A 14283-nucleotide genomic window follows, 5' to 3' on the forward strand; every position below is an offset into this window, starting at 1 on the left:
TGATCTTGCATGTACTTGTTAGCTTTTGAATTCTACTTTTCCTGATCTTGTCACTTCTTTGTTGACAGCTTTCTTTCTGAAGTAGTGGGAAATAGAGTACTACCACAGATATTAAGTGGAATTAGGAGTAGTTATGTGATAGCTTAGTGTGAGGAGGAGTCTTAGAAAGTGTGTAAAGAAGCCTCTCCTTCCTGTTAATGAAAGAATGAAGGCATGGAAACGCAGGAAATCAGTCTCTGCTTAATTCTTTTCTACTCAGGTGAATTTGACCACGACTTTGTGTGAAATAGTCTTGAACAAGAAAGGCAGTTGCAAGGGGGTATATCATCAGACAAAATAAGCTAAAAAAAGGTACATGCGTATAAAATTATTTTCAGTTGACACACTTGGAGTAAGTTTGACTCTGATTTGAAAATACCTGTATAAATGAGACAAGCCAAACTCAAGATTTTTTTTGTTACTTTGGGCTCCACTGAATTCACAGAAGTGAGGAGATGGCACAAGAAGACATTTGGGTTGTGACTCCAAAACTGAGTTTCTATGGTAGGTTATATATGTAAAAGATTGTAGTTGACTGTTATTGCTGTGAGCTGATCCCAGACATTTCTGGAGTTTGCTATAGATATTCTACGTGTTTAGTGACGTGCAAACTAAGAAGCTGCTTTGTGCGGTGCGAACACCATCCTTTGCTTACAGGTACCTTCTCTCTAGTGTCCGCATATGGCCTTCCCATCTCTGGAACTAGAAGCGCAGACTGGAGGAAAAGGGATGTGGTCTTCGCATTGTTTCTTTTGGGGTACGCTAATTTTTTTAGGTATGCTGTTGTCCCGTTCCTGCTTTCCCTATGTTATAGTTAAAACGGTAACTGCAAAAATTAGTAATGAATAACAGGAGGAAGGCACACTTACAATCTGATGAGAAGTACAGATAAGAGGATGGGTCCAAGCCCAGCTTTTCAGAGCGACTGAAGACCTGGCATCTGTCAACATGCAGTGTTTCATGTATATTTGGGACTAAGTGGGCTTCAGGAGGGATCCTGCAACAGTAATGGCATGCATCTTGGCAGGTTGTTTTAAATGTTCTATGCAAACAGTCTCTCTGTAACTTCTTAAAAAAAACTCCAAACATTCAGATTATTAAGATTTAAACGACTGCTTTGGAGATCAGAGTTGAACTGTAGTTTTGCCTTGTAGCTGCCAGAAAGTCTATTAAGGTGTTGTGTTGGACCTGTTAAGTATTCGGGTGATCATAAAAAAAGGTTATTGTTGTTTGTTATCCAGGATCTTGTGCAGGTAGTAAACAAAGTTGATCTTGAGGAAGATGTTTGACTTCCATTTATCTTGATATTTATGTTCTAGCACTCGCAGGTCCGGTGTTCCTCTGCAGTGACCTAGTATTCTTTATGCTTTTTCCCCAGCTGAATTGTGTTGCGTGTTTCTAACGGTTCAGAAGTCATTGTCTCTTTCCCTCTCCTTCCAAAAGTTACATCAGTTCAGTGGTGTTTGAGTCTCAGTGGTGCTGTGTCCTGTCTCATCTGCTACTGAGTCTTAAGGCTTGTCTGGTACCTTTCATAGCTGGGTTCTGCTTCTGTGTGGAGCCTCCAAGTTCTCCTTGCAGGTGAATGTCAAGTTGCAGGTAAACGTCAGTTACTCTGCTGAGCCTGTTCCGTTCAGTCAAGTGCCTTCACTGTTTGTACATCAGGTATTGCCCTTGCACTGCAAAGTGATGTTCCCTCAAGCAAAACATGGGTGGAGGTGTGTTAAAATAAAACACTTCCTCTTGTGCTGGAGGGTTTGTTTCTCTCTGGACTGTTTATTCCAAGGGCCTACGTAACATTTTGTTCTTTAACAGACATTGTTGACATCCATGTAATCCAAATTCTGCTTACAGAATATGACTGAGAATTGCTAGGAAGCAGAAATGAAGAATTGCCATTGTACAGGACCTTGGTGCAGGAGATGTCTGAATTAACACAGTTGCTTCCCAAGAATCAATAAAATAAGCTGATTGAAGTGTCATAGATCACTTGAACTCTTCCCTTTAACACTGAATTTCTACAGTAACTGGCTCCTCCCAGCTAGTTCTGGCAGCAAGCAGCTATGAATGGAAACAAAGCTGTTTCTCTGCTACCTTTGTCTCTTTCAGTGCTGGGCACCCAGCCCAGTGCATGTGTAGAGGACAAAAACAACAGTTCAAGTAGATTAATAATGCTAAAATTTGATCTTTAAATGCTGCACAAGTCACATTTTCTCAAGTTAAAAAGGGCAGGGGTATTTGGGTTTTTTGATTGGTGAGATTTTTTTGTTTTTTCACTGAAAGCTATGCTGAACGCAGCCACTGATGTGATGCTAACACTGTTACATATAAGAACAGTAGCCAGAGACCTGGCAGAATTGATTTATCAGGCACAGGGAAAGTTGCTGTATGCTTTTTTGCCTGCCGTTAGCAATTTATTGCACGCATGTTCAGGAAAATGTTGGAAACTGGCCACTCTTCAAATTTGATTCCAAGTGAACTTGCAAGTATGAATGAATGCTAAGCTGCTATCTTCTGAAGCAAACTTGCATGCTGTCTTTTTCTGGAATATCAAGCAAGGCAAATTTATTTGTATTTTGTCAATGTCTGTTTTCTGTGCATTATCAATCATGTATATGTAACTGGAGAGAAATCTTGAGAACTGCATGTAAGCTCATTGCTTAATTTTGTGAACGTGGGAACAGGCTTGGAAGGCTGTAGGGAACTGTTGACTAGTTCTGAGGATGTGGTACTGGAGTAGTGATTCTAGGTTCTTTATGCTAGTGGCTATAGCTGTTACTTCTGCTTTCCTATTATTTTGCTAATAGTATTGGCCTGCTGCTGAGATGCTACAGAGGCTTTTCAGTTCATGCGATCAGAAACTGGTCTTTTTTTCCTGTATGTGCTTTAGCGACAGTGCTTCAGGCTTCTGTGTGGAAATCTGATCAGAACATAATGCTAAGTAAATGGAGCATGAAAAATAAGTGAAGCCAAGTGCCACAAACAAAAGAACATACAAAAAACCATTCAGAAAAAGACTTTGAGTACTTGTTTAAGGCTGTGGGTATATTTTGCATAACTGCAGTAAGCAATAAGCATATGCTTAGAGCTGTGCAAATAAGTTTGTGCTTCCAATAACTGAAACTGCTTTGACGACTTTAGGATTCATACAGAAATGTAAGCATGTTCTTAACTACCCTCCTGAATAAAGGTTAGCATTATATTACGGTGGTTATCAGAACAGCTTGTTACAGAATTGCACAATACTGAAGGTTCAGGGAGACCTCTGGAGCTCTAGGCTGAGCTCAACCGGGGTCAGAGCAGGTTGCACAGGACTGCGTCCAAGCTGGGCTTTTAATATCTCCAGGGATGGACACTCCACAATTTCCCTGGGTTACCTGTCCTGGTCAGGCTCCCACTAAGTGTTTTCTAGATGTCTGTCTGTCTTTTTCTACTTAGTCCCTCTGATTGTGTACTTAGATAAGTGTACTAATGCCATTTTTGTCTTTTTAGTCCTGCTAGGCTTTGCTTGGGTGAATTTGTGACTTAAGTTGTTCGGTTCTTCAGCAGGCTGTTTTTATGGAGGTAACTGCTAAATGGTCTGACACAAGGCTGAGGTCAGTTTTGATCAGTGTCTTTAACAGCCGCTTTTCAGTGGTTTTAGGCTCAAGACTTAAATTTGTGGAAATCTCTGAAAGACCTTGCACAGTATATTCTCAAACTCGGCACTGCTGGAGCTTCCTCTAAACTGTTGCCAGTTAAAAGGTTCTGCAGCTGGAGCCCTTGTTAACTATTACAGTATGCACATGCTCAGGAAGAAAACTCTTCTAAAACTTACTGCAAAGTCAGTAAGCTCTTTCTGAGGACATGCTTCTTGTAAGATGTTACAGACATTCTGGGCTGCATTATCCACAGTGCTACTCAGATTGTACTTGGATTTGCTTGGGGGAGATTTGTGAAAGGTGGGGTTTGAGACTGCAGTAGTGGAGTTTTTCCCTAAACTACCCGGTGAGCTGGTAGCTTTTATGCTTGTACCATGATGATGATGATTTTTCTAGTACTGGAGGCGAACACGGTGTCAAATGTGTTCTGTATTTCCCCAGTGGGTGTCCTATAGCTGCCAGGGTTGTCTGACTTCTCCAAAAACACATAATAATTCTTTGGTTCTGTTATCTGTCACCTGTTGCAGGTGTAGGTAAGATTCTTCTTACTTGCCCCAAACCATGTCAGTGTATTCCCAGTTATTATTTGACTCTACTTTTAATTTCTTCTGCAACAGAAACAAGTAATAATTGATGAACATGTTCATTTACTTAAGTAGCAGTATGTTACTTTGAGTTAGCCCAGCATTCTGCTACTTAAAGCACTGAACGGTTTTTAAGTCAAGTACAGATACAGACAACAGGTTGACACTTCTATTCCATCATTCTGTCTTGAACCCAGATATTTTATTTTTTTTTTTACGGTAAAAGTCTACTAACCTTTGGCTTCAGTGGCAACTCAGGAAATTCTTACAAGGCTTTCAGAAACCAGGTAGTATTTGACAAGCCCTCTGTAATGTGAATTTAATGTCAGGCTGCAGCATGCTCTCTCTAAGCTATCCTTTGATTTCCTTGATTAACGATCTAATCCATGAATCTGTGTTTTCAAAAGTGTGAAAATCCTGCAGTTAGATTATCAATTAAGTGGGGCTTGTGCTTCTAGACACTTGGGTGCCTTGAGAGTAACATCTGCCTACCAGATCCTGAAGAACTGAAGTAAGCATGTTGTCATCTGTGAAGCATGAAAAGTCGTAGGCAAAAAAGAAAACCACATCAGTAGGTAGAACTTAACCTCATCGGGCTTCCTCAGATGAGAACAGCCGTCTCGTGAGACATGGGTGGGAGCCGCTGTCATACCTGCAAAACTGCTCTGCTTTGCTTTAGGACAGTGTCAGTTCTGCTGATGTCACTGAAGCTGGGAAGTTTTTCTCTCTGGAAGGGAGAGATGGCTGCCTACAAGAATTCACTTCTGCCTTCAGTAGGAAAACCCCAACCAGCCATCGCTGTTCTACCTCTGAAGAAAGCTGTGGAAAGCCTGGGAGGGTAGTGGGGCTGCTGGCCAAGACTTTGTTCCTCCATGTGGAAAAGCGGCTCAGGAGTGCCATGGAGTTCTGGAATAAATATCAGAGCTGCTTTCAGACCAGACCACACTGCAACCTGTTCTGCCTACAGTTCCCTTGTCTGAGATCAGTGCCCTTCTGCATGCTGTGATAGAGCCAGGTCCTAAACCAACCAGTTCTTCATACCTACTTGACCTGTCTTGCTTCTGGGCTTGGTCAGATGTTCTCCTATGGAAGCATCCCCTTCAGAACTGGGCTTCAGCCATCGTCCTGCTTTCTTGTCTTCAGGGTGAAGACAAAGCATTGTTCTGCAGGAAAGAGCTCTGTAATGGATGGAGTGTCACACACCCCCTGGAGGGTCACATTTACACAAGACATTCAGAAAACAGACTTGGAAAGTTCCAGACCATTCCCTAGTGTTCCATGGGCAACACAACCTCAACTTCTGATGTATGTGTTTCTGCACAAGGAGCAGGAGATCCACATAGCTGCCCTTATAGCTCCTTGCTTTTGGTGTCTGGAAACAGATATTAAAGAGTAGTAACACAGTTCAGAAATTTTGAAAAGGTGAAAAATTCTTAAATTGGCCTGATTCAAGTGCAGTACTTCACAGTGTAGAGCATACTGTGAAATAGATTTTTTTTGAACTATGTTGACCCCTTCATACAGTTTTCCAGTTGGCCTAGCATTTCTGTACAAGGAGATAAACATCATCAAGGATATTTTTACTGCTTTCTTTTGCTTTTTCACACAGACTTGACCTGTAAAATACTTGGCTGAGATGAGGCAGCAATGTTATTTTGACCTCAAGTGGGATGTCCAGCAGCTGTGCATACCCTCCTCTTAACTGCTGTTGTCTTTGTCCGAGCTAGAGAGATGCTCATGGGAGTTGTGTGAGATGTTAATAATCCTCTTGTGTGGCAGTTACTGTAAACGATCTTTAAAGACTTCAAGCACAGGAAGATAAATAGGGGAGCTGGATTCTGCTTCGTTACCGTATCGCTCTTTCTTAAACCAAAGCCTGGGCTTTCATACCGAACACATCTGTTCAGGTTTGATCCAGGATGCAGGAAAGCGGGCCAGCATGAAAAGGAGCATTGCCAGCAGTGCAAGGGAAGTATCTTTTGCCTCTCCTCAGCGCTGATGAGGCCACTGCTTAGTGGCCTCATCAGAGTGCAGTGCTGGGTTTCCCAGTACAAGAGACATGGACGTACTGGCGAGAGTCCAGCAAAGGGCTACTTGGATAACGAAGAGCTTGGAGCATCTGACACATGGGAAGAGCCCTGGAGAGTTGGGGCTCTAAAGCCTGGAGAAAGGGCAGCTCGGGGGCATCTTACCCATATTTATAAATTCCTGATGGGTTAAAGACAACTCATGCAGACTCTTCGCAATGGTATCCGGTGAAAGAGTAAGAGGCAGTGGGCACAAATTAAATAGGGTAAATTCCATTTAAACATGAGTGGGTTGTATGTGGGTTTTGGTTTTTTCCCCAAGTCAGGGTGGTCAAACACTAGAACAGACCAAACCTGTGCCCCTTGAAGTGTTCTCTCGTGGGCTCGATTTACCAGAGTTGTTCTTGCACCAGGGAAATGGTGTCTTTGCAGTGTTCTGCTCGCTAGGGATGTAGATTGCCCAGCCAGCGAGACAGCCAGGGCAGCGCTGTTCCTGCGTGTGCGACCACGTTCGTGACGTGCAGGTGCAGGCAGCAGCTCCACAGCAGCTGTCGGTGCTCTCCGCTTGCACGGCGAGCCCGGTGGGTTCTGGCTGGCCCTCACCAACACCCATGTCTTGACCCCTCTCCCACGGTCTGGGTGTACAGAATACCTGAAGTGTTTGGGGGGGTTCTATCTCTATCCAGTTTACTGTAGCAGAAGGGGAAAAAAAAAAAAAAAAAAAGTCTTTTAAGAGAAATTAAAAAGGGAAGATTTAGAGATATGCTGGAGTAGCTGTCCATCTACTTTGTAGTTCTGTATCTGAAAATAGTTAACACCATATGTTTCAGAAGCAGCATGTCTCTCTGTTTCATTTTCTTAAATCAGATTTTATTATAAAGTATTTTATTTTCCAGGAACTAAACCTTGGGAGAGCTTCTATTTATTGTACTTCAACAAAATATAAAAGTCTGGTGGCCAATATTGTCTCTTCAAGGCTTATAGCTATACTAAGGACAGTGTGGTACGTTAAAGGGATTCACCATTATTGGTGGTTCCTCTTCGTGCTACTTCGGTGACCCTTAGTGCAAGGAGGAGTTCACCCGTAGTCTCTGCAGACCCTTGTGTGTTCTTCCATGAAGGTGGACGCTGTTGGGAGCTTACGGGATGCACCAGCAGCCATGGAAGCAGTGCAGCTGCCATGACTGGCATCCCCAGAAGCTGAGGAAGGAGAACACAAGGAGCACGGCAGCCCTGGCATGCAGCGCAGCAGTGTCTGATCCTGCTGAGCTGGGTACTCACCCGGAGGGTGCCCTTCTGGGGAAGGCAGCGCCTGGACTGGCATTCCTCCCATCTTCCAGGAGCTGTGCCCGAGCAATCCTGGGTAAGTCAGCGGAGGGCAGCCCTTTAACAGCAAGGGCTTCGTGGCCGTGGATTAAGCACCAGTTTACTGCTGCACAGCACCAGTTTACTGCTGCACAGCTGGAGCACGCTGCTTTCACAGGCACAGGGAAGCCAACAGTAAGTAGCTGCTTACTGACAGTCCCAGTGCCACCTGCAGTGGTAAGGGACAGGATCAGTAGGCAGGACAGATGGCACGCAGGCACTGACGGCAGGAGCTGTGGAGTCCAGCTGGCAGCTCTTGCCATATCCAGCTTTGCACGGTGTTTATAGCTGTCCTGGTGCCGTAGCTGGGCTTCCGAGCACACCAGAAGTGCTGGCTGGCTGCGTGTGTACCTAAGGAGCGATACCTGATCAGATTACCCAAATACATAGTTTTTCCCTTGCTTTGTCAGGAGGCACGAGCTACGCAAAAGCCATTGCTCAAGGAGTTCTTCGCTTGCGGACCCGTCGGCAGTCTGTGTCTTGGCTTTGGTATCGAGAGAGGTAAGTGTGCAGATGTGATTATAAAGCTACTTTTTTTCTTTCTCTTTTAAATCTCAAATACTTGAACTACAGTAAAACGTTACGGCTGTATCTCACTGGAACTTCCAAGCTGGGAAGCTGAAGATGTAATGGCATTTATAATCCTCTCCCTCCCCAGCAAAAAAGCATGTCTGAATCGGGGTTACAGAGTCCTGCAGGTTTGCTGCCAGCATGCAGGCCCCTGTCCAACGGATTAATCACCTGCTTAAGTTTAATCACATAGTTAAGTGTTTTTTCTAGGATAGTCCCATTTGCAGGTGACAAAAAGGCCCACAGGTAACTGGTGAAGGCAGTGCGAAACAGGATGATTGCCTCATGTTATGCAGTGCCTTTTATCTTGGGTGACTTGTGAGAAATAAAATTCTAAACCTGCCACTAACCCTTCAACTTTGGGAGGTTTTCGTAGCTGGTCCAGGAATCCCCTATATATGGTTCCAGACCTTATATTGGCATCAGCTGCAAACTGATGTTAGCCAAAAAAACAGATTCTTCCTTAAGGCATCCTTGGTGGTATAATGCTACTGGTAAGTGGGAAAGTTTCTACTATCAGTCTAATATGTCCTCTGCAAATTTGGTTTTCTTGTAGTCTGTGCTGTCCACTGGATCTGGGGAGGAGGTGGCAGGAGAGCTGTTTCACCCACGTTGGCTATACCTCCCAGCGTGTTCCCTCACTGGTCTCTGCAAGCTGGTGCTGCTGCTCAGCCTCTGATCAGCCAGGCAGGTGTGGCTGCCCCGATGGCTTGGAAGCAAACCCCAGGGGGTCTGAGGGCTGGAATAGATGTAAAGATGCATGTCTCTTTGCAGTTAGCTTGGGTTGCCTGACTATGCTGTTTTCTCTGGGAACATTGATTTCCAGGGTGGAAAGAAAGATTGTCTGTAGAGTGGCATCACCCCTCCCTCCCTTTCTCATCTCCTCCTTGGCTGCTGGTTGAAGCAACCTGGACAGCTCTTAGCCCGCACCCAATATCATGGGTTTTCACTATCAATACACATAATGCAAAACACTGACGTTTCCGCTGGTTTTATACCATCATGTCATTAATCTGAGCTTGCTGTAAGGTTGGTTCAGGTCTTTGAAAGTTGATAGTAAAAAGCTGGGAGTTTTGGATCAGCCAAGAGTTCCTTTTTGCCTGTGAACTCCACGTTGTCTCAGCAGACCCACTTCTTTTCCTTTCTTTTTATTTTTCTTCCCTTGCATTGATATTTATGTATTATTGAAGTTTCCTTTTGGGTTGGGTGGGTCATAAAGCCTGTCTGGTAGCAGAGCACGTTCCTGTTGAATTTGATTCTTTCCTCAGAAGAGGAATTCCCTGCCTGAACTTTGTGAGTAGAGGGTGACAAAGAAGCAGGGAAGTGCTGCCTGCCCTAAGGACAGTCTCAGCCTGCAGCAAAGACTGTCTTCAGAGAATCTGGTGTTCATTGCTGTTCCTGGGCTTCCAATACATGCGTGTGCTTGGGAAAAGGGCAGTCAATCCATCAGCCTGTCAGCTGGAGAGCGTGATGCTCAGAGCTCTTGATTGAATCGGCTAAAGGCAAAAGAGAAGCTGCAGTTGTGTGCATGGGAAGAAAGTAGAAGTGATTTCACTGATGCTTCTGTTTTGGAAAGGCCTGGATCAAAATGACAAGAGAGGCTTCAAGGCTCTAGTCTCAGTGAAGAGGTGAAAATGTTAGCACAGTTGAGTTTGTGCGTTCCGTGGCAGGCTGAGTTCAAGAATGTTTGGTTGTCTGAAGCAGTACAATTCCTCAGCACCTCAGAACGCCCCTGCATGCTCTTGGGCACCTTTCTTATGCTGATAAACCATTACTGGCCTTTCTTCCCTGTGAAAAAGGAGGTGAAAACCACAATCCTTGCAACTTTGGGCTTGTCTTGTCACAGCAGTTCCACAGCTGCTGTTGTCTTGCCTCTCTTTGTGCTTGAGACTCTTATTCTGATGTTTGGCCTTCCTGAGAGGGAGTCACAGCTTTCTGCATGTTGTTTTCATGTGATGTGTCCTTTCCATTGCTTCTATTTTCCTTTTGTTTTCATGCTTAGCTCCAAAAAACAGCCTCACTGTTCACTGCTCTTCCATGGCTGTTTGGCTTAGTTGAGTGGGATGCTGATGGGCAGCTGATCAGATGCAGCCCCCCCCCCCGGCACCAAACCAAGCTCCTAACCTTAGTACGAACTTTTTCCTTCTGGCTGGATAAACAAGGGGTGAGTGCACTGGGAATGATTTTATTTCTTGTCAAGTGACCCGTCACAGCACACTTCTCCACCCCTTGGCAAACACACCAGTTCCTGGGGCCGTTCCTAATGGAGCAAACGGAAGGCAGAACTGGCGTTGCCCATTAAGTATTGACCTCTGGTAGCTGGTGGTGTTCTGGTTTGTGCCCTCCTGCAGTGCCCAGCCTGCTCGGAGGCACCACAGGGCCAGGGGCTGTCCCCCGTAGGCAGGGCTACCCCGTTGTGCTATGAGCGGCATTGTGCTACCTCTCCCTTCACGGCCAGGTGATTGAGACCTCATGATTTTACTTACCGGTGTGGCTACAGCCCAGTTCATCACAGTGCAGTCACTGGGGCTGTATGGTATGATAATTTGAAGCGGTTGGTAAAATGTCTGCAAGAATGCGTATGGGTGTGGGGATAAGGAAGTGAACCTCAGCGTGCTGCAGCTGAAATTGCGTGTCATAATGGTTTTTTTGCTTCTTAACACAGATTTGGAAAAGCTTTGTTTACGACAGTGCTAATTCTCCAGCTCATAAACTTTTTTTTCTGTCCTTCATCTAACAGATACTTGATAATTAACAATAAACTTGTAAATTTGTTTTGCCTCTGGTGTAAAAGAATCAGAGCAATGTTTAATACGAAGTGGTATCTGCTGCCCCTTCAGTGAACTGCTGAAAAGCAGAACAATAACTGGCTTGCGTGCTTTGGAAGTCACAAATAACATTTGGAATGGTTTGGATCATAATAGCTGTATTCATTACCCCCTACAGATTGGCTCTCTTAATCGAAACAATTTCTCTATATGCTGTGTGACTTACGGCATGCCTGTAATTCCAGCAAGGTCCTTGTAGATAGTATTGAGCAGCTGTATGGCAGAGTATGACTAAACGGCAACTCTATCTAATGCAGCATCTTGCTGTAAAGACACAGCACAAAGTAAAAGAAATTTAAGAAGTAAGGCTTTCATGTACGGAACGTAAGGATCTATTATAATTTCCCAATCACTGTCCTTAAAAACAGTGCACAACGACAAAGTAACAAGGGCTTGGAATTAACTTCAGGCCTAAGGAACCTTCCTTTCACATCTTGCTTCCTTTCACTTCTTGCTTTTGCAGCCGGGCAGGCACATGGGGCCGTGGCCTCTATAAGCGAAGCGCTTTCCTGTAGCAAGTCCTATAGGTTGGAGACGCTCGGGGGTAAGAGCTTGTCCCGGATCCGGTTTAGCCGTGCAGGAACCGGGCGAGTGCAGCAGGGACACACCTCGGGCAGCGCTGAGCCGAGCCCACCGGGCCAGAGCGGCAGGTCCCCGCCGGGGCAGCGACCCCTCCCCGGCGGCAGCGCGGCACCGGCGCGCCGTAGCTGCGGCTGGAGGCCGGTGCCTGGGGACACACACGGAGACACACGGAGACCGCCCCCCCAGCCGCACGGTGCCCCTCGGGGCACGCTGGGGCCGCGTCCCTGCAGCTCCGTCCGGGGAGCGTCCCCCCCCCACGCCCGGCTGCGGCACCGCACCAGCCCGGCCGCCCCCCGCCGGGCCCGGGGCTTTGTGCGGAGGCGGGGGGCGCGGCACCTGCGGCGGGGACAAAGCGGGGCCGGCAGCCGGAGCGGGGCGGGCCGAGCCGGGGACCCTCCCCGGGCCCGCCCGGCGCTGGGCGGCTCCGCCCGCCCGGCCCCGCCGCGCCCGCCGGCAGGGAGGCAGCGGCTCGGCTCGGCGCGGCCCCGCGGCGCTCGGCGCGGACCATGTCGCCATGTCGGAAGTGAGGAAGTTCACGAAGCGGCTCAGCAAGCCGGGCACGGCGGCCGAGCTGCGGCAGAGCGTCTCGGAGGCGGTGCGGGGCTCCCTGGTGCTGGTGAGCGGCGGGCCCGCGGGGGCACCCCGGCGGTACCTTGGGCAGCTCCCGGGCGGCGGCGGGCAGGGGACGCGCCGAGCCGGGGGAGAGGGGAAGGGGAGGGGGCAGAGCTCGGGGGGGCTGCGCAGGGTGTGGGGAAAGGGCAGAGCTCGGGGGGGCTGCGTAGGGCAGGGGGTGGAGAGCGGGCAGAGCTCGGGGGGGCTGCGCAGGGCGGGGGATGCGCCGGGCAGAGGATGGGGAAGGGGCAGAACTCGGTAGGGAAGGACCGGGAAGGGGCTGGGGAAGAGGGAGAGCTCGGAGGGGATGCGCAGGGCAGGGGATGGGGAAGGGGCAGAGTTCGGAGCGGGCTGCGCAGGGCGGGGGATGGGGAAGGGGCAGAGCTCGGTGGGGAAGGACCGGGCAGGGGCAGCATTCCCCCTTTGTGTTCCGCTCCCTGTGCCTTGTGCCGTGCCATCCCACCTGCCGGCACCGTGCCCCTCCGGGCGCAGCTCAGCGCCGTGGGGATCACGGGGAAGCGGCGCTTTGGCCGCTTTTGGGGGTTCATTGGTGCCTGTGCGGGGCGCCGAGCAGGCGGGTAACGGGGCGCACCCGGCACAGGGCGCAGGCAGCGTCACACCGCGAAATAAACAGGGCGGGACGGAAGGGCACGGCCTGGCAAGGTGAGACGTGGGCACTGGCGCAAGCCGGGAGTGCGATGTATCCCGGGAATCACGCTCGGATGTCTGGGGCGAAAGCCACGTGCTTCCTCAGGTGCTCCATCCCCGCGTGTGGGATGCTGCAGCAGGTTGTCTTTGTTGTGCACACAGCTGTGCGGTCCTGGGCGCTCTGCCCTGGCTGGGTGTTGCTGGCGGTTCAGAGCTTCCCTGGGCTTTGTTGGATGTGTTTCACTTTGCTCATTGAATTACTCTAGCGTGTAATCAACTTTGACCTTGATTTTGATGGAAGGTTAGTCAATGGGATGTGCAGAAAGTGCAGCACAAGTTGGGCAAATAATTCCTGCAAGTTCTCTACCGTCAGATTAAACGGTACGTGCTGTTAAACAAAAGGAGGTGTTTAAACGATTCTTTTAAAAAGAGAGTTTTCTTGTAAACTTACTGATTTCTAAAGCTGAAAAAAAGCTATGATGATAATCCGGTCTGATTTCCTAGCACCGTGGCTATTGCTTCCTATGTGCAGTTGTTCAGGGATCCTTACGGGCTTTCCCTCTTTCATAAACAGTACATAGGGACAAATGCTTTGCGCAAGCTGATGGAGCCTCTCATTAAAAATGAAATTGTTTGTATAGGACATGAAGAGCTTTGGTATCCTACAAGGCATATGGTTACTCGGTGCTTGTGCCAGATGCCTTATGTTGAAAAGGTAAGGGATGGGTGGGACTGCAGATGAAAATAAATAAAACCTTGCCAAAAACCCACTGGAGCTGGCAGAGTCCATCAGCATCCATCAGCAGCCTCTCTCTTTCTGATCTTCTCTAAGGTTTCATTGCCCACACCGTCCCTGCCAACTTCTCTGACAGGCAACCCACCCCCCCACCCCCCCCCACCCCCCCCCACCCCCCGAGCTGCTGTGCTGTTTAGCATGTTTGTGGCCAAGCACCGGAGGAGGGTGAGGGCAGGTGTCTCTGATTCCTGAGTCTTGGCGCAGTTTCCTGCTTTTGATAGTCCAGCAGCAAAGGATAAATCCCAGCACTTCTGCACCACTAGGAAGAGCCATAAGACACTGCAGTGTTCGGGGAGTGGGGAAGGAGGTGGCATAAGCTTATAGGACTGTCTCAGCACTTTGGCCACCCTCAGTGATTAAGGATGAGGCTCATGCTTCCTAGATTGCTCCAAGAAAAGGGTGGTTCCTCTCCATCTACCAGGTCATTGTCCTTGCAAGGAAAGGATATCTGAGCACTGGTGTGCTGGCTCTTGGGAGAGTGAAGGTGTCCTGGGAAACCATGGTGGGGAGTGGTGGAGAGAGGGGGAGGCTGAAAAGCCACCGTTTCTGATCCTGCTCCCAAAGTGAGGCTCAGCCTTGGCACTGATGAGCTGG

The 14283-nt window shown here is 48.1% G+C and overlaps 1 protein-coding gene across 6 annotated transcripts in view; it reads left to right on the forward strand.

Moving 5' to 3' along the window:
- The first annotated feature begins 12056 nt into the window (after positions 1-12056).
- The window catches only part of DOCK11 (dedicator of cytokinesis 11), an 85266-nt gene continuing 83039 nt past the window's right edge, over positions 12057-14283 (forward strand). For 5 of the 6 annotated variants that reach the window (XM_055817888.1, XM_055817892.1, XM_055817889.1 and 2 more), the window contains exon 1: positions 12057-12249. In XM_055817888.1, coding sequence (XP_055673863.1) covers positions 12148-12249 — 102 coding nt within the window. In that variant the 5' untranslated portion in view covers positions 12057-12147. The remainder of the gene's footprint in view (positions 12250-14283) is intronic. The other variant, XM_055817890.1, reaches the window with a different exon arrangement.

The sequence above is a fragment of the Falco peregrinus genome, chromosome 13, assembly GCF_023634155.1.
Source record: "Falco peregrinus isolate bFalPer1 chromosome 13, bFalPer1.pri, whole genome shotgun sequence".
Taxonomy (NCBI): domain Eukaryota; kingdom Metazoa; phylum Chordata; class Aves; order Falconiformes; family Falconidae; genus Falco; species Falco peregrinus.